Raw genomic sequence first — 27,483 nt, 5'->3', positions numbered from 1 at the left:
GCAGTGGGTGGCCCGCAGTTGGCCACAGGCATCAATGCCCACTCACACCTCACCAATTGAATTCACCAGCATCCACGCCATGCGAGCTCCACGATACTGCAACATCCGGCGTCATTCAACGACATGGTCGTATTGATAACTAGCCGGAAACACTGTAGCCCTTGCTAGTGCTATGAACCTTGCAGCAAGGCGCAGCAATGGCAAAAAACCGCTCACTATCGGCATGCTGGTCCAGCAGAGAAGATGAATGTCTTTGATTGCAGGTACGTATTGAGAGAAGGTCTCGGGCTTTCTTCTCCGCAAGCCAGAACATCAGACGGGTTGAGCACACTCCAGCAGCTTGACCAGCTTGGTCAGCAACATCACCTCTACCACAGCGCCGCGAGGCGCCTTGGTTGGCTCGCTACACTGGCGCTTCAACGGCTTGAGAGCGCCTGGAACTGCCCGCCAAATCCGCCAATATTCGCCCCGGACCTACTGTGATGCGCCGTGGGGAGCCCGCTGAGAGCCTGAGCAGTAGCGCTGTCTCGGCCGTCGTAAGTGGATTCGCTGGCTGCTCCTAAGCCATTTTTAGCCTGCGCCCGCTGTAACTATCGCCTGTAACTTTTTAGCCCCATGCCAGGCATCTGGGCCCAAATCGTGAGGTACCGGCAATGTACCCCCTCATGTACCGCCCACTGCCTCCATGCACCTTCTGCTCCAAACATTCTGTCCGTTCTCCGTTCGTCGTCTTAACCGTTTCCCCTCATCTGCCGCTTCAACTTCGAACTTCTTCCTCTTCTCATCAGTATTCTTCCAACATCTACGTCACGATAGTTTCATCTTTCCCCGGCGCCCACCCATCTTCTCCAAGTTACACGGCTCCTCTTCCCTTACATTGCCGTGCCACTGGGTAGATGTCATTCACACCCGCCTTCTCACACGCTCTCCCGCCTAACCCTTCACTGCTGGTATGTAATTATTGCGCCACTCTAGGTCCCTCGGTCGTCGATATCGCCCCCTTCGTGCTGACCCCATTCTCTCTCTAGATCATATAGCAGTCGCGGGACTCATCTACCGTAACATCGTACACGCCCAGCCATGATTTCAGCTGCGGCTCAATCCACCCCGCGCGCCAGGCTGGCTCTGGCCAGAGCTTCCATCACATCTGCCGCCCAGCAGACTCGCCATTACCGCTATGGTCCATGGCAGGTCGAAAATGACCACGACGCCCGCGGTCGTCATCGCGCCGTTCGCTATACATACATGGAGACGATCAGCCGCAGACTCTCCTGGGATCAGAAGAGTGCCCGCGCTGCCGCCAAGTGCACAACACAAACCACTCCAGCGTATGCCCACCCCATGTCCAGCACCAGCGCCAGACACGCCGACACTGCCAATATCAGGTCCTGGTCCGATGGCCTCTCGCATATCGGCGCCGACAAGACGACCAGCGCCTTCCAGCGCGATGCTGTTGACCAGCTGCTGCGTCCTCAGCAGGACACCCCTCAGGCCATCGAGAACCTCCGCCTCCCCCTCAAGAGCGTCCGCGACTACGTCCAAGAATTTGCTCCCAAAGATCCCACAAAAACTGTCAACGCCGAGAACATGATCGAGGCTACCTCACAGTTCCCCAACTACAAGGACCTCAAGGCATACAAATCATCCAGCTTTGACGACCCTGATACGCCCTGGGAGCTCACTGCCGAGGAAAAGTCTAAACACTACAACGACTTGAAAAAGTACCGGCCTATTGAGTGGAACGAGCCCGACGGCCTGCCCGCGGAGAGCGCTGAGCAGTACAAGGATCTCCACGAATACAAGCCCTCCAAATGGAATGAGCCCGATGGTCTTCCTGGTCGTACGCCCGAGGAGCAGACCAAAGACTACGACGATCTGCACAAGTACGGTCCCGTCACTTGGAACGAGCCTGATGGGCTCCCTGGCATGACTGCCGAGGAAAAGACCAAGCATTACAAGGACCTCGAAAAGTACGGCGCCGTGACATACAGCGAGCCGGATGGCCTCCGCCCCTTGACTTCAGAAGAGCTCTCCAAGAACTACGACGACTTGGACAAATACGCCGAGGGCTTCAAGTGCAAGGATACCCTACTCAAGGCTCAGCAGGTTCGCGAGATGGACGCTACCCCTCGTGGGACCCCTCGTCCGGACAAGGTCGATGTTAAGCCCGCCGACTACGCCCAAGAATACAAGGATCTGGACCAGTACGGCCCCGTCCGCTGGAACGAACCGGACGGGCTGCAGCCTCCCACCCCTGAAGAATTGACCAAAAGTTATGAGGACCTGGACCGTTATGCTCAGTACGACAACGCGGACCCTACGTCGCCTCGCATTCACCCAGAGGAGGCTTCCAAGCGCTACGGCGACCTCACTAAGTACGATGAGTTCCCCAATGCCGGCCCTGCAGTTGCGCGGATCCACCCCGAGGAAGCATCCAAGCGTTACCGTGACCTTTCGGCCTATCCCAGGGCGGGTTTCGAAGAGCCCGGCGTCAAGGAACACGTTCACCCGGAGGAGCTTACCAAGAACTATTCTGATCTTTCCAGCTACAACCCCCGCACTTTCGACGCAGCTAACAGAAAATACCCGACTCACCCCGAGGAGGCCACCAAGAACTACAAGGATCTCAACGAATACGATGAGCCCATCTTGGATGACATTTCCGCTCACTCCATCTCCCCCGAATTTAATGAGCACGATCTTGAGATCCGTCTCAAGACTGCTGCTCACCAGTCCAGTGCGGACCAGCAGGCGTTTGCCCCCAGTGTGCCCAGCGGCACCATCAAGGCTGCCGCTAAGCGCCGCTTCGTCAACCTTGAGGACGCCAAGAAGCGCTATCAGACCTCGTTCGAGGCTGAGGTTCCCAAGGGCCCGGTCTCCGAGGCACAGCCTATTGTTGACGTGGAGCTCGAGGCTGCGCGTCGCGCCGAGAAGCTCGAGGATGGCAAGTCCGAGTATGCCGCCGGGTGGGGTGCCGAGGAGCACCAGCAACCACCGGTGGCCGAGCAGCTCGAGACGGTCGCTGAGCAGCGACTCTCCAAGCTCGAGGCGGCCAAGGCCGAGCACGAGCGCCGCTTCGAGCAAGAGGGCGACGACGGCGTCAGCTCCATGGACGAGAGCTTCCCCACGGGCAAAGCCTCCGTCCAGGACTCGCTCAGCAAGCTGTCTGCCCACCAGGGCAAGGGCACGCAAGCTCAGCAGGACCCCTACTCAAAGCTCCCGCAAGGACTGGAAGTAAGCTACTCACGCGAAACTGGCGGTAAATCGACATGGCCGACGACAGTAAGGCATTATCAACCTAAAGCTAACGAGGACGCAGAACAACACTCGCCGTCGCCGGCAGTGAGTGGGGGACGCGGTGATGAGGCAGCCGTCGCCGAGTACGTGGTGCTGGCATTTAACCCGGAGACGCGGACAGTCAATATCGCCGAAACGAGCTCGGCGGCCGCGGAGTCTCTAGACTCGTCGTCGTCTCCATCGCAGCAGACGCCCGTCGAGGCCATCATGCGACTGTCGCACCCGGCAAAGTTCTTCCCGCACTTTCAGCCCCTGCAGGCGCGCGGGTACGAGATTGTCTCGGGCCGCGGCGACGTCCTCATATTCCGGAAGGTCGGGCGCGGCGTACCGGGGGCGCCCCCGTACGATCCCAGCGCGGTCGGGCGCAGGAGGCGCTCGCTGGGCAAGAGGCTGGCCCTGGGCACGGCGGGCGCCGCCGGCGCTGCGTATGGCGTCGGGATCTTGGCGGAGCATCTGTCGACGACTGGCTTGATATAAGGCGTGAGCTGCAGCCTTCTTTTTCCTTTCTTTCACTTGACTTGTCGTTTTCATACATGGCGCATGCATGGGTACACCATTACAGACATGGATTTCTGGCGTTTGTCTCTCTCTTTGCTTTTCTTATTTTCGTGTACATTGAATTACACAAACTGGCGTTGGGACCAGCGACGTGGTTGTTTTCACCGCAGATGAGAACCAAATTGGCATTCTCTAGAATCTTTAAATACACTCTTTCATTTTGTGGTCATTCTTCAAATCAGCTTGGATTATGTGATTAAACTGCTTATTAGGTATTAATTTTCTCTTCGTTGGGATCAGCTTGTAGTCATTTTGTTCTTCCCTTGAATTTCTATTGCCATAGAAATTTTATTGTTTCCGTTTGCAAATTTCCTTGTACATCAATCGCCATCCTCGTTCAGAGGGGGGGCCTCATCGATATCGAATTATTGCCCTTTTCACTTGTCATTACAACTCAGGCGGACCGCTCGCTGAAGCCAGGACCGGTCCGCACGTCGTCGACCGCCGCCATGTGCAGCTCGTGCTTGCGGTCTTGCGCGCTCCAGCTCTGTCGGCGCTGCAGGTCCGGCGACCACGACGACGTCGTAGACGCGGTTGTCCGCGGGGTCGACTCCGCTTCGGGGCCTCGATGCTGCGCTCCTTGCCCACCGCCTCCGCAGAACGCCGGGGAGAAAATTAGCTGCGGGTGTTGTGTATGTATGTACAAGCTAAGAGTGTCTCAAGATACCTCTGGTGACGTGCAGCGGGAGTGTCGTGTGCTGCGCCGGGGGGGGGGGGGGGGCTCGACGGGGCTTTTGGGCAAGCTTTGTTGAACTTGATGGATTTCTAGTGGAGGAGGGTGATGATTCTGAGAACGCTTGTGGTTGGAATGCGGGCAGAGAATGAGGGGAAAGAGGGTGGCGAGCTCGTCACGAGATTGTGGCGACGCATGCATCATTGTCTTACCTCTACATGTAGAAACGTTTCAACCTCCAATCCGAGGAACGGTTTCAGATTTTAGACAGATCGATAAATTACTACTGAATGCAAGCAAGCTGTTTTACATATTTGGCGATGCAGGTTTCTGCAATGCTGTTCTTATTGTAGAAGATGGAGCTGGGCGCAGGGTAAAGCGCAGTACGCTAACATTGAGTACGACGTGACGGGCAGATACACATGCAAAACACACAGTTGGATTTTTCTCAAGGTAAGTCAATGCTGTCCTAGTTAATTCGAAACAATTCTCAGCAATTAAAATAGTATATTCGTGAATATGCCAAGTGTATAGTATAGTTGCTGCTAGCTAAATGGTGTTGCATAAATGTAGACAATCTAGACTGTATAGTATATTGGTGGCATGCAAACAATCAAAGCAGAGTACCTCGCGTCATGATCTGTACAATAGAAAGGCAAAACGACAACGAGATCCGAGCACGCTTATCTGCGGAAGAAGAAGCGTAAAGGGTTCTTCATCCTTCTGCTGCCGCTGCTCTCCACGGCCTTGGGGCTCGCGGACGTCCCGTTGTTTCCAGGATTGCCGTTGTTGTTTCCGCTGTTTCCATTATCTCCAGTGGTTCCGTTATTTCCATTACCGCCACTCGGTGGGTTTGTGCCGTCGGTTCCATCGCCTGGCTTCGGGACCGCCAGGTTCTTGACATTGTGGCCGCCGCTCATCGTGGCTTCAATGAGGTCGTGGCCTATTTCAAACTGCAAACCATCTGGCGCGGTGAGTTTCTCCAAGTCGACTGTATCACCCCTAGCATTAGTATGGAAAGCAGCATGATGCACGGGGCCCATTGGTACGGAAACTTACACCAGGTCTGGTTCGCCTCGGGGTGAGGCCCTGTAGTGCCGACCCAGCCGTTACCGTACTTGTTAATGGTCGCGGCGACGTGGTTCGTCGTGGAGTAGCGTCCAATCACCAGGCTCGTCGAGGTCTCGGGAAAGTCCTTGATCAGGTTTCCCTCCTGGTAGTAGACCCAGCGGTTCATGACCGTCTTGCCGGCTTCAGGTCCAGAGCTGAACTCCCAGTTGACCTGTATGACCGTGTCCCGGTCGTCCTTGACCTGCGCGTCGGGCTCGTCGCTCTCGGCGGAAATCTTCGAGCCCTTGGGGAGCAGGGCGAGGCCGGGAGAGTCTCCAGCCAGGTAGGCGCCCAGACAGAAGCCGAGGTAGCGACCTCCCTGAGAGACGAAGTCCCGGATGCGATCTGCGACGGGCTCGAGTTCTTCCCAGGAGCTGTCCACATCTGCCAAGACAAAGAGGGACTCGGTTAGCATCGAAAAAAGCCAAGCTAGATGGTGAAGGGATTGGGGGCCACGTCATCTCGGCAATACCTGGAAACTAACTAGTTTTCAGGTGCCGATGAGATCTGCGGGACGCCACATCTTGGCGGCGAGGTTCTTGGCCTTGATTTTGGTGCAAAAATTGATGCTTTTGATGGTGCTTTGATTGCACGGTGGGGAGGAGTAGGGAAGCAAGGATGCAAGGAACGGGGTCGAGTACTATTGAAAGGGGTACAGTATTTGGAATGATGAAAAAGAGAAAACACACGGACGCACACAGGAAGAGGAAAACCTACCCTCACCGCCTGGAAAGGCAAAGACCTTGATCGTCTTGAGACTCTCCTCTGTGATGTCGTCGGGCGCGACATACGAGACATTGAAATTGTAAGAGGACGATTCGAGCAGCAGACCAACGGTCAGGGACAAATCTGGATCATCTTCCGGGCCGCGGTAGACGAAAGCCCCCGGACGGGTGGCGTCTGCCGCACCGGCACCGATGAACTGGGTCATGGCAAGGACCAGGAAGAGTAAAGACGTGACCCAGCGAACGGACGTCGATGGAAGGAAAGCAAACACCTACCAATAGGTTAATAAGTGATGATTATAAGCTACTACTGTAGAGGGCAGCTTCTTTCGGGCCTGTGGATGCCTCTTGTTCGTGGCTTGCATAGGGTTATGGAGCATTTCTCACCATGACGACCGGGGGGGAGGGAGTCAACGTTACTTGTGCACGTATTAATATGCACACACACGCGCGCGCAGACACACACCGACTCAGACACACGCCCTGGTGAGTCTGGAAACTGGCTCTATTCTCGACTCGGTAGGGCACCTCCGGTTCTCGTGGGCGCCACCGTAAGGATTTGGCGATGATGGCTGGCAGAAATTGAACGATGTGGTGAGACGGCGCGGAGACAGGCGTCGAGTTGTTGGGCCACGGGCTTGACAGCTGGCCTGTAAGAGCGCATGTAAGGCACGGCTGACACACAAGATGCGGGTGGTTGCAGAGGCTGCAGGATAATTAATATAAGGTTGTTCAGCTAACTGGGTTTAAACACTCAGCTAGCTGCAGCGACAATCACGGAGAAAAAAGCGGGATGAGAAGTGCGAGAGGGTCGTGATGTAGGAAGAACGCAAACGGAGGCGACGCAGAGACATAAAAAGGATTCGGCAACAGAGTCGAGACGAGGTTAATCAACAAGGTAATTCGTAATTGGCACGGAGCAGATGAACGGCGAACAAAGCGGTGTGATTTCGATATTAAAGCAAAACAAGAGGCGTTTTGTTTGCTGTGCGCCCGCTCGCCTTGTAAGGCGATGGGTGATGGGAAGACGGACTCCGACGCTGTGAAGCGCAAAATAGGTGACGAGGCCTTGTCGTGGCGCAGTCTGACTTGCTGGGCAGGGCAGGCATGGTGACAATGTGAGGCAGTGCTGTGACTCTGAGCCTGAGCCAGCCCTCCTCATCGCACAACGTACTATTAAATCAAAACTCCCTCCGACAAGCAGAGCTTCGTCTTTGCTTCATCTTCATCTTCATCCATCCCAATCCATCCCAACATGACACGGAAACAAAAATGCTCATCGAGTCAGACCTGTTACGCCACCACTAAAACGTACCCCATCCATCCATCCACCAGCCACTTGGCAGCCACTAGGCCCGTGTTTCTGTTTCTGCCCGAGCTCCTCCTAACAACCCCGTGCCAAAAGCACCAAGTCAAGCCCAAAAACGCCACCGAATACCCTTTGGCTTTGGCTTCTTCCCCTCGATGGGACCGGCCGTCGCCGGGGAGCAGTCTGAACGCCCAGGGGCTACATAATTTCGCGCTTCATCGTGACGGCGTGACGGGCTTGGACGGGGAGTTGATGCCACGACAAACGACGAATCACGACGGGTGCTGGGCGACACGGAACCGAGGTCATCAAGGCGACTGGCAGGACGCACGGAGTGAGGCCTCCGAAGGAAAAGGAAAAGGGAGTAAACTGAGAGTTTTTACGCCGATGACGGGATTCAAGAGAGAACGGAGGGGAATGGCTACTCAAAGACCCCCCAGGACCCCCAGGACCTTCAGGACCCCCAGGACTCCCCGAACCTCCAGGACCTCCCGCTCTCGTTTATTAAGCACCACCTTGGCATGACGTGGTGATGCATGGGAAAAATATCTCTCCGGGCTTCCAATAAAGCCGAGTCGTCAAAAACTTCTTCAAGGACACAAAGTGGCGGCTGACGAGGTGGCCATGACAAAACAATTTCGCCAGCCCGAAGTGAAGCCATTCATCAGCAACATTCATTCGTTCATCCGATGATGATGGTGAAGCGAAAACTGACAAATGCACAAAAAACTTGACACTAAATTCAGCCAACACCGGCCAGCGTCCTCTAGATTGCGTCCGGGAGACGACCTGCAACCACAGAAGAAGAAGACACGACGCGATCCTCAGCGCCAGTGGCTGACATGGTATGAGAATGGATCATGGCCCCAAATGAGCAAATTGTATGGTGTGTCTGGGGTACCTGCCGCTTTGCCGTCGAGTGCTGCTAAACCCCTCGCCGATCCCTTCCCTTCGACGATTCACTCCTCGGCACTTGGATCCTCATGACTGCATTGCGTCGTCGATTCGACTCACCGTTGTTCCTCCGCCGGGTTTTACATGCCCGAAGACCCGGTCGCAAAATCCTGCAACAGAGTTCAGAGTTACAAGAGAGCGAAGACCGCGCACTGTCGCAATCGATTTGACACATGGGTCTCGCTGCAACAGCAGAGGCCATTTGCAAACCCTGCTCTCTCCTAGCCGTCCCTAGCGTGGCCCACGGCATCGTAGATCTGTGTCTGCTGGGACCCAGACAAGGGCAGGGGCCTTGCCCAGTATACCGGACCAGAAAAACGCGACTATTTACGGGGTCGATGTGCGTCAGCTATGCGGCAAGGCATGACTTCACTTCTTTGCTGCCAAGTACGGATGATGGCTCGGCCGTCAATTTCATGCCCTCGACTTTTGCTTCCTCTCCCTCCCAATTTTTCCGGTCAGCTTTGACCTGACAGCTTGGCAGGCAGGACGAACTTTTGTTCCGTGGCGTGCAGTAAGTATTAATTTATTGCTCTCTCTCTTAGGCCCTGGGCTGGGGTCTACTGCTAAATTTAGCACCATGCGCGCATGCGAGGTCTTGGCATCCGTTGTTCTTCGCAACATGATGCAGCTCTGTCCTCCTTCATGTTCAACGCAACCCCGTTGCAGCACGCTATTTATAAAAGGATCACGACACCGACGTGTGGCTTTCAAGCAAGGCTGCTGACTGTCGATAGCCGTGAAACGGCGCATCGCCCCTTCGGCCCAGGGCTGAAAGCACGCAAAAACCTAATCAGCCATCGTAACAACAAAAGGGCATCAAGAATCTTAAAGATGATGCCAAGAAACTGACCTCAGCTCACCCCCGCGCCGGTAGTGATTGGACCGATGGTCCAACGACTCCATCGTGAGGCATCTAAGATCCCTTCTAGGTACCGCCACATTCCGCCACAAGTCGGAGAGCCGGCGTTTCCTCACGCAAAAAAGCTCACCTTGTCAGAGCTGAACCCTTATCGCTTGACAAGAAGCGGGAGGAAAAAGCAACCCCAGTACCGGCAGGATTTAGAGTTACGATTTTCATGTCATAGAGTCAGCTCGATTGCATCAAGTGCAATTCTACTCGATGACGCGGCTGCCGATCTAATGCAAGAAACAAGACACAAGAAACACCAACTACATGTGTCGAGCGAAGGGGCATGGCCGCAATGCCGACATAGCCGCTGCCCCGTTGGACTTGTTCCCAACTTCCCCACTAGGAGCAGGAGGCAAGTACTATTCCTCGTAGGGAAGCATTTGAGTCTTGCTTCATTGGGAGAAACTCATCTCTCAAGCTGGACGGATATCGGCGCACAGCATGCCGCGCTGCCGTCAGTGCCTGTGTGCTTGGAGGTTGAAGTGGCTCGCCACAGTTTCGCGAAAAATATGGTCAGACACAGGCCAGTATTTGGTCCTCATCCGCTCGCTGGACCTGCTCTACCCGGTGATACCTCCTCTAATCCCGTAGCCAATCTCAACGTGGCGCCGCATGGACAGCTGAGACCAGGTACCAGCTCTTGTGCCGCTCGCCGGGTCAAAAACTCTAGTTATTCATACGTGCCAGCCGGAGCCACCAATGAGACTGTGCCGGCCAGGCCCACGATGCCGCTCTCACCCACCTCACCTGGGCCGCCGGAGCTTGGCATCGACCCCTTCCGCTCACGCCACCGACCTAGTGTGCCCTTTCTGATGTTGACACGGGTGCGTGCCCGCTAAAAAAGCTCCAAAACTATACCGGCAGGTGATATTAATTAAATAATTCGTTCAAAGCAGACTGCAGGATCAGCTCAGCGTATGTAAGACAGGATGAAGCCATGGCCTGGGACATGTTGTCCCGTCGGCACCGGGACGGCTGAGATACTGTTCAAGACGGTTTGCGAACTGGCAATGGATATATAAGCCTCGTGATTGACGACGGGAGGGGGCCATGAATCAATCCATCAAGAAGTTCCTGGTATAAGTCCCTTGCCCCATACAACCCTTAGCGGGTGGCTTGAATCTCGGTCGTTGTCAAACTAGCGACTTCTTGTTTTCCCATTGTCTAAAGCCTTTTCTTTCCATTTCACAAACACAACTTTGCTTCCCTGGCCATGATGGAAGAGAAAAAGGAGCCGCAGTGCTCCATGACTCCTCTCTCCTCTGCCTCTACACTGTCGTTATCCTCTGCCCCTTCATCCACTACGCTGTCCTCGTCGGATCATGCCCTCTACCCATACGAGGAGGCCGCAGCAGCGAGAACGCTGGTCGACATCTTTGCTGCTTCCTCAAAAACATATCCAACAGCCCCCGCACTCGACAATGGCTCTGATCGCTTGACCTATGCTGAGCTGACCGCAGCCGTGGACACGCTCGTCAGTCGTCTGCGTGAAGCTGGACTCGGTCCTGGTGATCGAGTCGGCATTCGCGTCACATCTGGCACCACGGAGCTGTACATCGGCATCCTGGCCATTCTCAAAGCCGGCGCAGCGTACGTCCCTGTCGACGTTGACGATCCGGACGAGCGTGCGGACCTCGTCTTCTCCGAGGCAGGCGTCTGCGCCGTCATCACCGACAATGACACCATTACAATCCAAGATACAAAGCCAATTGGCACCACGGCGTCTCAAAAATACCCCTCCCCAGACAATGATGCATGGATCATCTTTACGTCGGGATCGACTGGCAAGCCGAAGGGCGTGGCGGTCACCCACCGCAGCGCCGCCGCCTTTGTCGATGCCGAGTCGCACCTCTTCCTCCCCGACAAACCCCTGGCACCTGGAGATCGCGTGCTGGCCGGTCTGTCTGTCGCCTTTGACGCTTCGTGCGAGGAGATGTGGCTGGCGTGGCGGCACGGCGCTTGTCTAGTGCCGGCTGCGCGCACGCTTGTCAAGGCGGGCGCTGAGCTGGGTACTTTCCTCACGACCCAAAACATTTCCGTTGTGTCCACCGTGCCGACGCTTGCCGCCCTGTGGCCGACAGAATCCCTTAGCGGCCTGCGCTTGCTGATTCTCGGCGGTGAGGCGTGCTCGCCCGAACTGGCCCACCGGCTGGCTGGCGCGGTCGGCGCCGTGTGGAACACTTACGGCCCCACAGAGGCCACCGTTGTCTCCTGCGGCGCCCCACTAAAGGTCGGCGACCCGGTAGTTCGCATCGGCCTGCCGCTCGCCGGGTGGCGACTGGCCGTCGTCGACGCCGACGGCCACCCGGTGCGCTGGGGCGAAGAAGGTGAGCTCGTTATCGGCGGAGTTGGCATGGCGCGCTACCTGGACGCCGAAAAGGACCGGGCCAAGTTTACGCCGTCGCCGGCTTTCGGCGGCGAGCGCGCGTACCGCAGCGGCGACCTGGTCCGCGCCGAGAAGGAAGGCCTCCTTTTCGTCGGTCGCAACGACGAGCAGATCAAGCTGGGTGGTCGTCGCATTGAGCTCGGCGAGATTGACGCGGCCATGATGACGCTGCCTGGCGTCAAGGGTGCAGCAAGCGCCATCCGCCGCACCGACACGGGCAACCAGGTCCTTGTCGGGTACGTGGTGCGCGACGACAGCAACAAAGAAGCATCATCGCCTTCGGACAGGAACTTCCTCAAGCGTATGCTGCCTCCGACCTTGATCCCCATGCTAGTCACTGTGGACAGCATCCCCGTGCGAACGTCGGGCAAGGTCGACCGCAAGGCGCTGCCGTGGCCGCCTCCCGCGTCGTCTCCTTCGGACGGTGCCGCAGCCGACGGTGACAGCAACACCATGGCCTGGGTGTCGAGTCAGTGGCGCGCCGTGCTCGGGGCGTCCGGTGCCTCGCCCGACGCCAACTTCTTCGAGCTCGGCGGTACCAGCCTCGCGGCCGCGCAGCTCGTGTCACAGCTGCGCGGCCGCTCCCACACGCTCTCCGTCGCCGATGTCTACGAGCACCCTACGCTGGCGGCCATGGCGGACCGCGTCGATGAGCTGCTCGGTGCCGACATTGTGCAGCGCGAGGTGCGCCTGAGCCCGCGCTGGGTCATTTTCTTGCAGAGCGTGGTGCTCGTCGCGCTCTTCCTGCTCGAGGGGCTGCGCCTCATGGTGCCGCTTTTCACCTCAAAGCGCATCTTCGAGGCCGTCTTTCCCGACCGCGGCGCATTCTGGGCCACGCGCCACCAACTGCCGTGGGCTGTGGTCGGTGTTCTCTGGGCCCTGTTCATGACGATGCCGGGCCGCCTGCTGACCACCGTCGTCATCGTCCGCGCGCTCGCCTTCGGCATCGGCCCCGGCGAGTACCGCCGCGCTGGGCTGACGCACCTGCGCCTCTGGGCGGCCGACCGCTTCGTCGGGCTCGGCAGACTTGGCGCGATCGCGGGAACCAACTGGGCGCGGTACTACGCACGGTTGATGGGCTGCCGCGTCGGTCGCGACGTGCAGCTGCACGCCCTCGTGCCTGTCACTGGGCTGGCAATCTTTGGCGATGGAGCAGCCATCGAGCCTGAGGTGGACTGCGCGGGCTACTGGATCGATGGCGACGTAGTGCACGTCGGCACCGTGACGGTCGGCGAGGGTGCATGTGTCGGCGCGCGCTCTATTCTCATGCCTAACGCCGTCGTCGAGCCGTACGCCACCGTCGAGCCTGGCATCTCCGTCCAGGGCGTCGTCAAGTCGCCGCTGCCGCCGTCGGCATCGTCTTCAGATCAAGGCTCCAGCCACGACGACACGTTCCGCCCGACGTCGGGCGGCTTCCGCATCGGCATCGCCTACACGCTCGCGCTGCTGATGCTCGACCTGTTGCCCGTGCTCATGTTCGCGCCCATCTGGGGCCTGATGCCGATCCTCGTCAAGGACTACACCGACTTCCGGCAGCTCAGTATCGGCATTATTGCCATGACTGCACCGGGCACCGCCGTTGGCCTCGTGCTCTACCTCGCCGCCGTGGTCATCATCGTGCGCCTCGCCAACCTGGCGATCCACCCGGGCTCGCACTCTTGGAACGGCGTCGCCGCCTTTGCCGCCTGGCTCGTCCACTACCTGATGATGGACGTGCGCACCAACATCTTCCCACTCTTCGCCAGCCTGCTCACCCCTCACTGGCTGCGTCTGCTCGGCGCCAAGATTGGCCGCAACGTCGAAGCCTCCACCGTGGTGCCGCTGCCGTCCCTGCTCACCGTCCACGACGACGCCTTCCTCGCCGATGACGTGCTCGTCGCGCCCTACGAGCTCTCTGGCGGGCGCATGCATCTCGGCGCCGTCTCCATCGGCCGCCGGTCCTTCCTGGGCAACTCGGCCATCGTCGACCCCGACGTCAGCGTCCCCGACAACTCGCTCATCGGCGTCCTCGGCTCCGCCCCCAGTCGCCTCGGGGGGAAGCAGCAGATGCACGCGGGCTCCTCCTGGCTCGGCCGCCCGCCCATCTCCCTCCCGCGCAAGGTCGACGCCAACATTGACAACGCGCTGACTTTTGCGCCGCCCATGAGGCTCGTCGTCGCGCGCGCCCTCATCGAGTCCTGCCGCGTCCTCCCGCTCCTCCTCAACGGCTTCCTCCCCTCCACGGCCAGCCTCGGCACGCTCTGGCTCACCGACCTCTTTGGCTTCGGCTTCGGCGTGCTCGCCGCCGCGGGTCTCCTCGTCGGCTGTGGCCTGGCCGCCGCCGGCTTCACCGTCGCCGCCAAGTGGCTGCTCACGCCCAACGTGCGCGCCGGCAGCACGCACCCGCTCTGGAGCTCCTTCGTGTGGCGCAACGAGCTCGCCGACTCCTTCCTGCAGGCCATGTGCGTGCCGCTGGCGGTGCGCTACATCTACGGCACGCCCGTGCTGGCCGCGCTGCTGCGGGCGCTCGGCGCGCGCGTCGGCCGCGGCGCCTGGATCGAGAGCCACCTGCTGCCCGAGGCGGACCTGTGCGTCGTCGGCGACGGCGCGACGGTCAACCGCGGGAGCCTCCTGCAGACGCACCTCTTCCACGACCGCCTGATGCGCCTCGACGAGGTGCGCCTCGGCAGAGGCGCGACGCTCGGCCCGCTCACGGCCGCGCTGCCGGGTACGGAGATTGGCGCCGGCACCACGATCGCGCCGCTCTCGCTGGTCATGCGCGGCGAGCACCTCCCGGGCAGCACGAGGTGGCGCGGGAATCCCGTCCGGCCGTGGCGCGAGAGCGATGAGGAGAAGATGGGCAAGGCCTCGCGGACCTCGAGCTGGGACTCGCCCTCGCCGGTGTAGATGCGCAAATGCTTTGATGGGATTGTCCGGATTATACAGTTGAGGATTTCCTTTTTTGTACGTGCGTATTTTTCGAGCTGAGGTACATATTGCTTTACAAGAAAAGGGGAGATGGAAGAAATATTGCAGTTATTGTTCATGACGAAGTCAACGATAAAAGGAAGCAAGTTATATTTTCTCAATGCAAATCATGACATTTATTTCTTTCCATATACAAAAACATGCTGTCAAGAAGTTCTGAAATCTCTCGCCGTGAACTAGACTCTGCAAAGCTGGCCACTCTCCTGTTGGCGCCAGCCTTCGTTGCCGACGCACGGTGTGCACCAAAAAACATCGTTGGGGTCGACCTTGCTCTTGATCTGCGCGAGGCGCGGATAGTTGGTGCCCCAGAAGCTCTCGTGGAAGTTGGGCTCGAAGTTGGAAGCCTGTTCACTTATCGTCAGTAAGCTGCTTGGTGTCTTTATTCTCTCGGAAAATTATGCTCACCTCGTTGAGGTAGGCGCCGGAAGAGGGCGTGATTTTTCGGACGGGCGCCCACGCATCTTCAAGCTCCTTAAGGTTCTTGTCGGTGGCTGCCTTGTCGAAGGGGACGCCCTCGGTTGCGGTAACTAAACAACGGTTAGTGTTTTAGGGGATTCCGTTTCAAAACTTGTCGGACATACTGGTGTGGACGTAGGCGGTGCGCCAGTGCGAGTTGACCGCACTGCTGCCGCCCTCTGGTTTGGCCTTTTGGACGCCCTTGCCGCCGACCAGGAAGAAGGTCGAGAAGCCGATCGGGGCGGTGCCCGACAGCAAAGCCTCACCCAGGGCCTTTTCGTCGTCAAAGGCCTCCTTGTTAAGCAGACGGGACACGAGGTACTTGTTGTCGCCGACCGTCTCGGTGTCGGCGTTGGCGGCGAAGAAGTCAAGGAACGACGAGTACTCGGTGTTGCTGCTGAAGAAGCCCGCCTTGCCGGGCCAGCGCTTGTTGATGGTTTCGTTGATGGGTTTGAAGAGCGCGGCGATGGTGTCGTTGGCGTGGGGGTCGTCGAGGACGGCCAAGCGGCCCTGGAAGCCGGCGAGGTAGTCGGGGAGGCCGGAGCCGGGTGCGGGGTTGGAGAAGTTGCGGTTGACGAGGTTGTAGCCGGAGAGGCCCCCGTCCATCAGGGCCGGGCTCTGCGCGCCGACATAGCCGATGAGGTCACTGAGGAACGGGGCGCCGGGGACGGTGAAGGCAAGGAACTGGGCGACGGTCATCTTGGGGCTGGGAACAGTCTTGACGGTGAAACTCGTCACGACGCCGAACGTAGAACCGCCGCCCTGAGAAGCAGGTCAGGATATCGTTTCGTTGTTTGTAGAAGTCGCTTTAGGCGTCGAAAACTTACACCTCGGAGAGCCCAGAACAGGTCAGGGTTCTGGTCCTGGTTGACCTTTTGGATATTGCCGTCGGCAGTCACAACTTCAATCTCAATGACCTGGTCTGCAGCGAGGCCATAGCGAGGAGAGAGGATAGAGTGGCCGCCACCGGTAATGTAGCCACCGGCACTGACCGTCTTGGAGCCACCGCCGACCACGGTCTGACCGTACTGGTCAAGGGATTTGTAAATGTCCCACATGATTGCCGCGCTGCCAAAGGTGACGGAGTTGCCCGTAAAGGTGCGGCCAGATGCCAGCTTGAACTGGCCTGGGTGGTACTCGATGTTGCTGAGGTGGTGTGTCCAGAGAGACAGGGTTCCGGGAGCATTGGAGCGGCCAAGGAAATCGTGGCCACTGGACTTGATATTGAGGCGCACGTTCTTGCTGCGGGCTTCGGGACAACATCAGTGAGTGATGCCCGATATTGACCGAATATTTTCCGCCAACAACTTACCAAAGTCCACACCTGCCTTAACGTCTGCAGACGAGGTGACCTTGATCACGTACGCGGGGTAGCCAGCGGCGCTACAAGGAAGCTTGGGATCCGGCAGACAGGTGTTATTGGTGAACTCGTTGGACATGACGGAGATGGGGTCTGCGAGATGGAACTCGGACGTCTCCCAGTCCTTGGCGACGGCGGCGCACCGCGACTCGTCGTAGTTGGGCTGGCCTTTGTGGCAGACGCCGCCAGGTAGGATCGTCGGACGCAGCAGCTGGCCGTTGACGGTTTTGTTTAGGGCGTTCCAAGCTTCTGCCGAAGGCCAGCCGTTCGTGCCAGGATACGCCCTGCACGGGGGGCCGCGAGGCCGCCCGTAGTCAGGAACGGCGGCAACCTGGGAGCCGGCCGCGGCCAGGAGCAAGATTGCGGTGCTGGTAACGGACGCCATGTCTGGTCGTGGTTTGTTTGTGATGTTTGGATCGAACGGGATGGCGATCGCCTTCAGCCTCAGGATGGGGTGAAAGGCTCGGGACGGACGGGGGCGAGTCAGGTCCCCTTTATAATCGACTCGCGGCGAGGGTCCGGTGTTACATCATGCAGCCTTTGATCCGTGAACAATGCGCGAGACAAACTGGGTGCTTACTACCCAATGCGGACTTTGTGCTGGGATGTTCATCTTACGTGAGGGTGTTGTGCACGCTAGGCTATAGCGGAACGGTTTTGGATCGATCATTGAATAGCGAGCCGGGTTCGGGAAAGCTGGTCACGGTGCTCTACGTGTGCGACCATGGCTGGGACGGGAAACTGCAGCGTGCGAATCAAAAGGGCGCTCGTGTTGATGTTTGAGGCTGCATGGATGAATACTCGCCTGCGTGTCTCTCGTTGGTGCATTTGTTGTCACCCGACAGCATGTTGGTAGGTAGGTGCCTAGCCGAGGCGGGCGGCCGCTCAGGCTCCGTGTTGAGCCAATGGAAAAAAATGTTAAAAATGTAACAAGATTGAAATACAGGTTTCAGAAATTAAAGAAAATAATTTCAAGCGCGAGCGTTTGCTGGTCGTCCCGACACTGGGAAACTGCCTTCTCTTCTCTGCTGGCCCACGGGCCACATCACCCTCGGCCAGGTTTGGCACGGCAAAGTCACCGCCGTGGCCGCCAAAGTCTACTTCCTCAACAACGGTGAATCAAAGTCTCAGAAATAACGACAGTCTTTAAAACACTGGTCAAGGGCGATAGGCTTCTTGGCTCACCTGTGTTTCCACACAGCCATCAAACAAGTCCAAACAAGTCCAAACAAACCAAGAATGCAACGCGCGTAGTTTCGGTACGAGTTTCTGTCTGTTGATGAGGATTAATTAATCCAGTATACTAACTGATAAAAGGATCTAGATGAAGAGCGTGTGCTATCGAGTAGCGAAATGGCTAGTAGCTAGTCAAGACGTTCGGCTCTCTCCCCGCCAACGCTTCAGCACAACTGGAAATGTCCAACCTCGACTGTCAAGACTCTCTTTCCCATCCGTCGTCCCCAACGGCTGCTCTATCAGCTGGCTAGCCTTGTCCCATGAGGGCGACGGCCATACGTCTCCTCATTTCAGCCTCCGGAGCCCTCGGCGGCACTCCCGGTGCCCCTTCTGCCTGCGCATGTCGCGGCTGCCGCCTGACAACCCTTTTCTCGCGTCGTTGTTTGCTCTGTTTGCTCGTCTTCTCGGTGGTAGTAGATCCGTCCGCGCGGGTGGTTGTAGTCTCCTTCACTTCGCTCGTGTACAGCTCCTCGTTTATGATTTCGACCATCGGGACCGCCAAGTCAGGTGCATCGGCTTGCCTTCTGTCCTGCCCGCTCGCATACGTCCCAGCATAATATCCAGCAGCAGCACCAGCAGCAGCAATTGCTCCTCCGACCACAGCTATGCAGGCAGCGGTGCCCACGCCGGACTTATCATTGGCACTGTTCGAAGGGGTGCCATCGCTCCCGGGTGAGAATATCCGCAGCACGTTTTTCGTGTGATTTCCGGTGCTCGTTGAAGGGCCAGACGGTTCTGTATGTCCCCCAGCGAAGGCTTTGAAGACATTCTTCGCCATTTTTAAGCCCTCTCCGACACTGTGGTCTTTCTTTCTCTCAACGGTCATGACTGATCGTTTCAACGGTCATGACTGATCGTTTACCACCGGCTTGTGAATTGATTTGAGAGTAATGTGGGTTGTATAGCGATGCTGAATGAGGCACTCGTCTGGCAGATCGGTGAGTGAGTGTAGCAATTCAGTTGCCCATTACCCCGCCTCTGTCGTCAAAGTTGGGCATCAGGCTTTCAGCCTGATTTATTCACATGGTCCGATTAGACCACTCAGGTTTGGCACAGCTGAAGGTATGTCTCATTGACAGCCGACCTGTGGACAAAGGCATGGGTGCCATGGCATACAGGACAGCTTCCCCGCCTCGAGATGTACGTGGTTCACAGGCCAATTTTGTGCCATCAAAGTGGCATAAACGCCCAAACTGCATTCTTGCCGCTACTCAAACCAGCAAGCTGGGACATTTCGACAACCATGATTACTCCAGACAAAATTTTTGCCTTTATTGAGTTCCTGGAACGCGCGGTAGAGATATACGAGAACTTTTCCACTGCCGGTGAACAGATTCAGGCACAACGAAGCCAGCTGCAGTTCATTGTGCTCCAACGGCCAGTATGGCTCGAGTATTTGAACACTCCGAATTTCTTTCGAGGTTTGAACCAGACGCAAGAGAGTTTAATACTTGAAATGATGCAAACATTCGGAAACGATGTGCGTGAGCTGGAAAGACAGCTGAACCAGAGGCAACTCGACCTTGCTACCTGGTGGGGAATGGCTGAATGGTATTGGAGACGCGGACAAGACGCACAAAAAATCGATTCCCTCTTCATGACGGCTGAGCGGTTGAATGAAATTTTCTCTGACAGGTATGATGAACTGGTATATATTGAGACCATGGCACTAACATGGTCGCTCGTTGGCAGAGCGACCCTGTGGATGGTTACAAACATGAGAGACCAAATCCAGCAGGGTGGCCTTGGCCCTGGGAATGGTGATGACGGCAATGACAGTGATGGTAGAGAGTACGACTACGGCAGTGGTAGCGATAGCGGTCACAGCAGCGATGGCAGCGATGGCGACGACTCCAGTCACAATACCGGACACAACATTCACAGAGGAGATGGCGCTGATGGCAATTCTCGATCAAACCACCGTTCAACTAAAACAGCCGAGTCTGTTAACGAGGAACACGAGGCAGTTATCGTGTCTCACAAATTATGCCAAAGTCTTTGTTCATCGCGAGGCTTCCTCTTGCTCGTTGCTCAAGCATCATCTCTCGAGGAGCTGTGGTCATACGGCTGTCGTACTGGCCCTGTCGAAGGTAGCGGCGTCCCTTACGAGGTTGTTAGCCTAGCAAAAGACCTGGTAAAGGCTTCTGGAAAAGACAGCTGGACGGACTACACAGTGCAGCAATGGCTTTCGATGGGGTCATTCTACCTTGCAGAAGTAGGCATACAGCAAAAGCCTCCCCGCCTTGGCCCTACGCGCAAGCGCTTACCAGGTATTGATTAGGCTCACCAGCATTTTCATGCGGCCCCAGAATCCCCGAGATTGAAAGGAAAGGCCTTTGGCCTCTTGATCTTGGCGTACTGGGCGGTTCTTTGCATTTATCGACACCCACAGCGTCCAACAAGCACATCGCCCGTTCCGGCCAAGCAGATGGAATGGCAGCAGCAACAGCGGTTAATAAAGGTACAGCGTGGAGTTTGACCTCTTTAAGGACACTGGTGTACTTACCGCTTGACCCGCAGGTCGTTCAGGAAGCCCTCGACATTTGCGACTTCTGGTTTGGCGTCAAGCCGCGGCAGGAGATTATCAACGACATACGAACTTGTATCCGCCCTTCCGGGGAAACCAGCGAGATTGATGCCGGCGATTTATGGCGATTTCGCATAGCAGAGACCGTCGGAGACTCGGCTATTAGCCCCGTACCGCTCCTTGCTCGAAGAGTGCTTCAAGGGCTGCGGTGCGTCTGAAGCATCCCCTGTTTTCTGCCTAAGCCGTCTGACAAGCTCGCGCCTCTCTTTAGATTTTGCAGCGTCAGTAAAAGCCTATCCGAGGATCAAGGAAAACAGATTTGCGAAAAAGCCACCGTCGTGCTACCACGACAAGACGACCACGAGTGCTACTCTGACAGGCCGCTTGTCTTGGCTTGTGTCTGTGGCAAGCATCTCTTTCGCTACTACAGTAAGTCCATCTCTGAGAGCAACCTTTTGCATGTTAAAATTCTCACTGACTTCTCCCTAGTCACGGAGTTCACAGATGTTTTGGCAGTACGCTCCGTTCATGTCGATGTCAGTCGTCTCAAAGTCCCGGGCGGCAGCACTGAGTCGATCCGCATCTGCTGCGAGGATGAACAGCGTCTGTCTCTCTTTTTCTCCATTCAGTGGTATTTGCACTAACAAATTTCTTTTAAAGATGCGCAACTGGTGTCGACAGAAATAGCGACCGCCAAGTGTCAACTGGCAAAGGGCCGACTAGACACACATTGGAAGGTGACCTTATCTCAAACGCCTAGGCGACTCAGGTACAAAATGAGCACCTACCCGGGACCCGATTCTCTATTGTGTATATTTCGCCGCTAATTTGTGTTGCAGAGTCGGCTGCATCTCATTTGATTCTCATCCGGGCCCCGAAGATGGTGATGATTTGGCCATTGGATGCTATCAGTTAGCTCTTGGAACGCTGTCGAGCCGAGGAGCCCTCCAGCTTCTCAGTGCGCCGCTGAGCTTCCAATTTACAATACCTTCAGGTCGGTTAGTTCTCATTTTAAGAGTTGGAGAATACTGGCTTACGGCGAAGAAAGGTTGGGAATTTAAGCGAGATGATGGTGGCCCACCTGCTATTGCAATCAGGTTCAAATTAAATTTGAGCTCTGTAACGCTGCACTTGAGCTTCGTCGGGGAAACAGGCATGTAGATGATTCTTCCTGTTATTTTTGATAAATTAGCCTCAGCCACACTAATATGAAACAGATTTTGAAGCGTTCTTCAGACAGTACTTCTACAATCAAGCGTTCCCGCTGCACAGCAAAACGCTCAACGAACAAGACTTCCATCAATGGTAATTATTCTTGAATGTTTACAAATTGAATTACTTATATCTTTTTAGGTGCATTAGTAATCGTGCTCTCTCTTTGTCTGATGAGGACGGCGGAACATCTTTGCTTGTGTTGTTACGTGATGGCAGAAGCGGCTTCATCTTCAACACCACCCATTTGGAGTCTTGCCTTGGTTTTCAATGTACGTTTGGGGACATGCGTCGGCCGGTTGCTGCCTCCAGATCTAATTCGCGACTTAGTGGTTGAGAGCGACCGACATGAAGTAATATTTCTAAGGCCAAGTCCTGCTGGGCTCGAGGAGTTTTACATCAAAAGGGCGATCGTGTATCCGCTGTCAGACTCAAAACGCCCCCCTACTAAACCTACCGGACTGACAGTAAGGCTGCTTGGTGAAGCAGGTGAGTGGCTGTCCGCCCAAGGTACGCCGCTTTGTGTAATTACTGACACCGCCTTGGCAGAGCGTGCAGCATTTCGAGCTGCGGTCGATCAGGGCTGGATCTACATCGACGGACTGTATGTTATTTGCCGGAATCAAAGTCGCTTTACTTATCAACAGAAGTAGTGCTTTTGCTAATACTCCATCTCAGTTCCCTCAGGGACGCCTGTGTCACTATGCACACGAAGCCAGCGAGGTGTACCACTTCTATCCATACTAAATGCCCCATTTTCTTGGAAATTCTTAAAAAGCAAGCCGAGCGGCGCAAGAAAATACGACTCTGTATATTCGAGTTTTCGTCTGGACAGCTTTCGACATACACCCACAAGCGTGCGTCGAGAACCCCGAGTACCTCCACGTCGAAAAGTTATCCAGCCACTAACTGCTCGCAGTTGCCGCTAAACCCATCCGCATTGACTCTGAAATGATCGAGTTGTCAAAGATTAGATGTGAAGAGCGCGGTGTGCGAATTAGCCTCCAGCTGCGTTTCCATACTGCTGAAGAAGCGAGGGGTGTGTTCGAGGAGCTTATCAAGCCCATTGAGTAGGGTAACGAAGACATAGGCCTCATTCTTAGCGGGTACATGTCCGATGAAGGGCACACGAGCCTGCAGTTGGTCAAACTACCCACCACGCGTCCACTTCTCGCTCATCCTGTCATGACGGGAATGGACGGACGAGAGACGTTGATGGATCGTGATGGACGAACCAGGCATTCTGCTCGCGAAGAGATGTTTCTCGTTGAAAAAAAGAAAGAAAGAAAAAAAAGTTTGAACAGTATGTTTCATATGTATACGATGTTTTTTGTATTCATTTTTTTGTGCATTCATATGCAGGTATCCGGCCAGTCTAAATTGGCGACCACATTACATGAAAAAAGGTACAAATCAAGTCGCCATCCCGTCGTCTACATCCATTCCATTCATAAAGAAGAAGAAAATGCAAGAAATGAACACAACTCCCCCCATCAACCCTCAATGAGGCAGCGCTTTCCAGCAGGACTGTTGAGAAAGTAAATCTTGGACTCCATGTCCGCGTCCGACATGCCCTCCTTGGTAGACACAGTGGCGTTAGGGAACTGGCGGAAGAAGAGGCAGACACCAAGACGAATCTCAATCATGGCGAGGTGTGAGCCGACGCAAGCTAGAAGAGAAAACAACATTGTCAGCAAAAAAGAGTCTTCTCATCACAATCAGAATTGTCAAAAAAAAAAAAAAAACTTACTTCTCGCGCCCCGGCCAAACGGCATGTAGGCCTCCTTCATCGCCCTCGTCGGGTTCTCCCAGCGCTCCGGCCGAAATTCCTCCGGCTCCGGAAAGACCTCCGCGTCGCGGTGCAGCGTGTACCCCTGACACCCGATCGTCGTGCCCTCCTCCACATGATACCCGCCGGCCAGACTCACGCCCCCGGGGGGCACGACCCTCGCCAGCGAGCACGGCGCCGCCGCGTGCAGCCTCATCGTCTCCGCAATCACCATCTCCAAGTATCTCAGCCCACGCGTGTCCGCCTCCGTGAACCCGTCCGGCAAGCTCGCCACCTCCCCGACCAGCTTGGCGCGGATGTCGGGCCGCTGCGCCACCGCCCAGGTCAGGTAGGTCAGGGTGTTGCTGGTGGTGTCGGAGCCGGCGACGATGTAGGTCTGCGCGTTGACGGTGACCTCCTCCTCGGTGAGGGTGTCGTCGTCCTTGGCCTGGAAGACCTTGCTGAAGAGCGTGCCGCGCGCCTTGTCGTCGCCGGAGAGCGCGGCGGCCTTTTGGCGCGCGATGGACTGCTGCGCGTAGGCGCGCATGCGCTGGCCGCCGGCGACGGCGTTGTCGACGACGGGGATGGTGATGTACTGGGCGAGCTTGGTGAGGCCGGGGACGAGCAGGCGGATGCCGCCGAATTTGTTGACCGCGAGGATGTCTTCAAAGTATTGGTTTTTCTGGAAAGCATGGGCGATTAGCAAAGACTATACGACGGGGGCGGAGGGGGGGGACGGGGGGTTTTCCTCTGGGGTCGGTCCAGGGTCAGCTTACCTTGCCGCTCTCAATCATGTTAAACGACGACCCAAAGGTCAGCTCGCCTAGGGTGTCGGTGGTGTAAAAGAACCACCACTTGTAGACGTCGATGACGCCGCGCGACTGCAGCTCCTCGGACATCCTGTAGACGGCGGCGGTGGCGCGCGAGTGGACGTCCGGGATGGCCGTCTTGAGCGACGACTCGGACATGGGCGAGGCGAGGAGGCGGCGGTAGCGGCGGTGCAGCTCGACATCGCTCGTGTTGAACATGGAGTCGACCTTGCTGGGCGCCAGCGCGCGGTAGGCCGGGTGCTTGAGGAAGGTCTCCTTGTGGCCGTAGACCTTTTTGATGTCGTCCATGTCGGCGATGCTGATCTCGTTGGGCGCGGTGCGAACGATGCGTCCTACGGGTGCGTGTGAGTAAGCCTACAAGCCCTGCGGGTGAGCCTCATGCTGGATATATGATCGTACCATATTTTTGATGTAGCTTGTGGGCGTGTCCGGGAGTAAAGCCCTTGAACATGGACATTTGGTTGGGCAGGGCTGTGAAGTGCGTGTACCACGGACCGGGTACCCTTGAAATGGGGTTGCGGAAGATTGTGATGAGTTTCTGTATTCATAATTAGAGGCTTGCCTCGTATGTAGCTGTCGAGATAACCCACGGTGAGCACCCAAAGGGTGGTTACAGCCCCGAGGGCAATGTACAGGTTTACACCCGTCAATACCCGTAGTTGCATCGTGGTTGAATGTGGATGGAGATGTGATAATGAGACAAAGAGGAAAAAGGTGGGAAAGATGGAAAGACTTGACACAATATGGTAGGGCAACCTATGGATGGGGAGAGGGGAGCCTGGATATAAATACAACGTGTGACATGGAGATGGTGATGTAGCATAGACTAGTTAACCGCCGAAGCTATGAACGCATGGATGGGGAACTGGTTCTGGCATGCGGGAAAGGATGGGGCACTCAGGAAGTGAAACCTGTGTACGTAGATAGTGTAGCTTTCAGCCCAGTGACGCAGAAATCTGAATTGCGCATATCGTGGTTGGTCAGGGTCAGCCAGTGTGGCCGTGTTTGGAGCTTGGTTGCGTATGTGTCTCGCGGCCGCGAAGTCGCGAGAAGCATGAACGAACTAGGCCGAGGGCCGCCAAAGAGAAGAAAAGGTGTGGCAGGCACAGCGCTAAGAACAATAAAAAAGCAGGGCGGTTTGATGGGATGGGATGATGTTTGTGGTGGCTGCGCTGGGCTTTTTGCTGGCGTCGATCGCCAACTAGTGGTGGCTTCGGATATCGATGACTGCGATTTGCGAGCAAAATCGTGAAAAAGACGGGAAAATACAAAGAAATTGAAGGAAAAATGAAATTAATTCAAAAGCCAATCCAGAGTAGGAAATAGTGTGGCATCAGTACACGCGTCGAGTACGTATGCGACAAGGGCTCAATGCCGTTTACTGCAACAAAGCACTGCCCAGCAATCGGGATTCAGGCTCTCCCATGTCAGAGGCTTCCTGAATCCCGATCCGCCTGGCAGCAGCCTCGCGCTTGGCATTGGCTGAAGGGTGGTTGGGCGGGCTCCACAGCAATGCGACACTGGACACTCCGGGTGAAAAACAAGCCTCTGGAGAATCATCCACTTCGGTGGAGCTGGCGGTCGACAGGAATTGAATTGGGCAATGACAGAGGAGGCACTGGACCAGACAACTCGTCAGGTCATGGGTGAGCGAGATGCAGGGCTCAAGTCACCGCCCGACAACCGCACTCATTCTCCGTCTCTCTCACTCACTCGCTCTCTCTCTCTCTCTCTCTCTCTCTCTCTCTCTCTCTCTCTCTCTCCTTCAGCGCATCTCACTCAGTTGCCTTTGTACCAAGTACACTCAACAGCCAGCCACGTCCACAACTCACGGCACACCATCGAATACCTTATGAAAGGGCACTGAGTACAGATACAAACAACCAACTCGGAACCGAAATCGTTCTGTCAAGAAATGTCACCGCCGCCCAAGGTCCGCCACCCACCGCCGCCAACGATCCGTCCTAGCCGCTTACGCCCCCCAGCCCGGGGGGGGTGTGCGTCCGTACCAGTTCCGATGATGATATGGGTGTAAGCTAATAAATCGAGACCCTTGAAGCCGGGGGGTGGAGGGGGAAACCCAACTATACCCTGCGTGCTTGGCTGGTAGTCAACAGTGCGAGGTTTCAAGCGTAGCCCTGGATCGTCGTTGGCTGGTCATCCCATCGTACTGCTCGCTCCTGTTGTCGCAATTGAAATGTCTCGCATGATACAGGACAGCTCAGGAACGCCAAAACGGGTATGCACGCTGCTGCAACCTCGCTTCTCCAAGACATGCTCGATGCAACCCCCCCGAACTTTGTCTCAGCTGGTCAACTTGACTTGTCTCAACAGCAATACAGGAACTCGGGTGCCTTTGTTCTCGCATTTAACCATCGTATCGATTCCTCTTGAGCCCTACAGCAGCCCGTCACCGATAAGTAAGCGCAACTATCCGTATCTAATTCCACCGCCGTCAGCAAGCCCCAGTCAAGTTCAGCCTCTCTCCAGCGCCCCCCCCCCCTCCTTTCACACGACGAAAAACTCCGACACGCCATTTCTGCCTCTTTTCGCTGTGTCTTGCTAGCAATAAATCCCCTTGTCGATCGGTTAATTCGGTATGGCTTATGCCAAGCCGGCTCGTCGCTCACTCCCACACACCACTTACCACTGATGTTGCTTTATCACCAGTTCAGCAAGCTTGCGTATTCTTCCCTATCCGCTGGTGGATTTGTTTTATCCCCATGCTTGTGTAATAAGGAACGATGATGCCAAGGCCAGCCAAAACAAATGTGAATATGCTTATTCCCACGTCACAAGATTCCCGTCTGTAGTTGATGTGCAAAACTAGCCTTGCATTAATGCTTAAACGGCCCCCTTCTTTATTCCCTGGCCGCTGCTCATCGTCTTACGTCAACACCATGAAATTCGTTGCTTTAGAAAGTGCTTGTCCAAACTCTTGGATTCCTATCCTGACAAGGCCAGCCAGCCAGCCCACGTTTTCTAGCTAGCAAGCAGACGATCGAAGGTTTCCGGAGAAATACACCATCCCAGGGTCGCATTACCTGCCTCATCTAGAAGCAACAGGCCCTCTTTTTTTGGTCCCTTCCTTCCCATGAAACCCTTCTCAGCGTCCGTGCCGGTGCCGAAGCGCTCAGCTTATAAGGCGCCCCGCGGATCGGCAACGGCGAGGTCTTGATGACCACCACCTATACCCCCCCCC

The 27,483-nt window shown here is 56.2% G+C and overlaps 8 protein-coding genes across 8 annotated transcripts; 3 read left to right on the top strand and 5 right to left on the bottom strand.

Annotated features, from left to right (window-relative positions):
* Positions 1-1,080: 1,080 nt before the first annotated feature.
* Positions 1,081-3,774, top strand: ISF_06474 (hypothetical protein; the record flags this gene model as incomplete). The annotated part of the gene is made up of 1 exon (XM_018850078.1): positions 1,081-3,774. One exon carries the CDS (start codon positions 1,081-1,083, stop codon positions 3,772-3,774), a length of 2,694 nt encoding a protein of 897 aa, XP_018702566.1.
* A 475-nt stretch (positions 3,775-4,249) lies between these two features.
* Positions 4,250-4,732, bottom strand: ISF_06473 (hypothetical protein; the record flags this gene model as incomplete). Its single annotated transcript, XM_018850077.1, has 2 exons — positions 4,250-4,474; positions 4,523-4,732. 2 exons carry the CDS (start codon positions 4,730-4,732, stop codon positions 4,250-4,252), a joined length of 435 nt encoding a protein of 144 aa, XP_018702565.1.
* Positions 4,733-5,211: 479 nt separating this feature from the next.
* Positions 5,212-6,569, bottom strand: ISF_06472 (Biotin-protein ligase; the record flags this gene model as incomplete). Its single annotated transcript, XM_018850076.1, has 3 exons — positions 5,212-5,519; positions 5,588-6,022; positions 6,356-6,569. The coding sequence occupies 3 exons, from the start codon at positions 6,567-6,569 to the stop codon at positions 5,212-5,214; spliced, it is 957 nt and encodes a 318-aa protein (XP_018702564.1).
* Positions 6,570-10,755: 4,186 nt separating this feature from the next.
* Positions 10,756-14,811, top strand: ISF_06471 (non-ribosomal peptide synthetase; the record flags this gene model as incomplete). The annotated part of the gene is made up of 1 exon (XM_018850075.1): positions 10,756-14,811. One exon carries the CDS (start codon positions 10,756-10,758, stop codon positions 14,809-14,811), a length of 4,056 nt encoding a protein of 1,351 aa, XP_018702563.1.
* Positions 14,812-15,068: 257 nt separating this feature from the next.
* ISF_06470 (FAD-binding, type 2) lies at positions 15,069-17,093 on the bottom strand (the record flags this gene model as incomplete). The annotated part of the gene is made up of 5 exons (XM_018850074.1): positions 15,069-15,236; positions 15,298-15,419; positions 15,474-16,110; positions 16,176-16,597; positions 16,661-17,093. The coding sequence occupies 5 exons, from the start codon at positions 17,091-17,093 to the stop codon at positions 15,069-15,071; spliced, it is 1,782 nt and encodes a 593-aa protein (XP_018702562.1).
* Positions 17,094-18,191: 1,098 nt separating this feature from the next.
* Positions 18,192-18,722, bottom strand: ISF_06469 (hypothetical protein; the record flags this gene model as incomplete). The annotated part of the gene is made up of 1 exon (XM_018850073.1): positions 18,192-18,722. One exon carries the CDS (start codon positions 18,720-18,722, stop codon positions 18,192-18,194), a length of 531 nt encoding a protein of 176 aa, XP_018702561.1.
* A 465-nt stretch (positions 18,723-19,187) lies between these two features.
* ISF_06468 (hypothetical protein) lies at positions 19,188-22,757 on the top strand (the record flags this gene model as incomplete). The annotated part of the gene is made up of 8 exons (XM_018850072.1): positions 19,188-20,214; positions 20,337-20,679; positions 20,752-20,900; positions 20,961-21,074; positions 22,152-22,172; positions 22,233-22,287; positions 22,362-22,408; positions 22,603-22,757. The coding sequence occupies 8 exons, from the start codon at positions 19,188-19,190 to the stop codon at positions 22,755-22,757; spliced, it is 1,911 nt and encodes a 636-aa protein (XP_018702560.1).
* Positions 22,758-23,176: 419 nt separating this feature from the next.
* Positions 23,177-24,946, bottom strand: ISF_06467 (cytochrome P450; the record flags this gene model as incomplete). Its single annotated transcript, XM_018850071.1, has 5 exons — positions 23,177-23,352; positions 23,434-24,133; positions 24,228-24,613; positions 24,681-24,819; positions 24,872-24,946. The coding sequence occupies 5 exons, from the start codon at positions 24,944-24,946 to the stop codon at positions 23,177-23,179; spliced, it is 1,476 nt and encodes a 491-aa protein (XP_018702559.1).
* Between the last annotated feature and the right edge of the window lie 2,537 nt (positions 24,947-27,483).

The sequence above is a fragment of the Cordyceps fumosorosea genome (assembly GCF_001636725.1).
Source record: "Cordyceps fumosorosea ARSEF 2679 chromosome Unknown scaffold_17, whole genome shotgun sequence".
Classification (NCBI taxonomy): Eukaryota; Fungi; Ascomycota; class Sordariomycetes; order Hypocreales; family Cordycipitaceae; genus Cordyceps; species Cordyceps fumosorosea.
The sequence above is the reverse complement of the archived record's forward strand: the minus strand, read 5'-3'. Positions and strand labels throughout refer to the sequence as shown.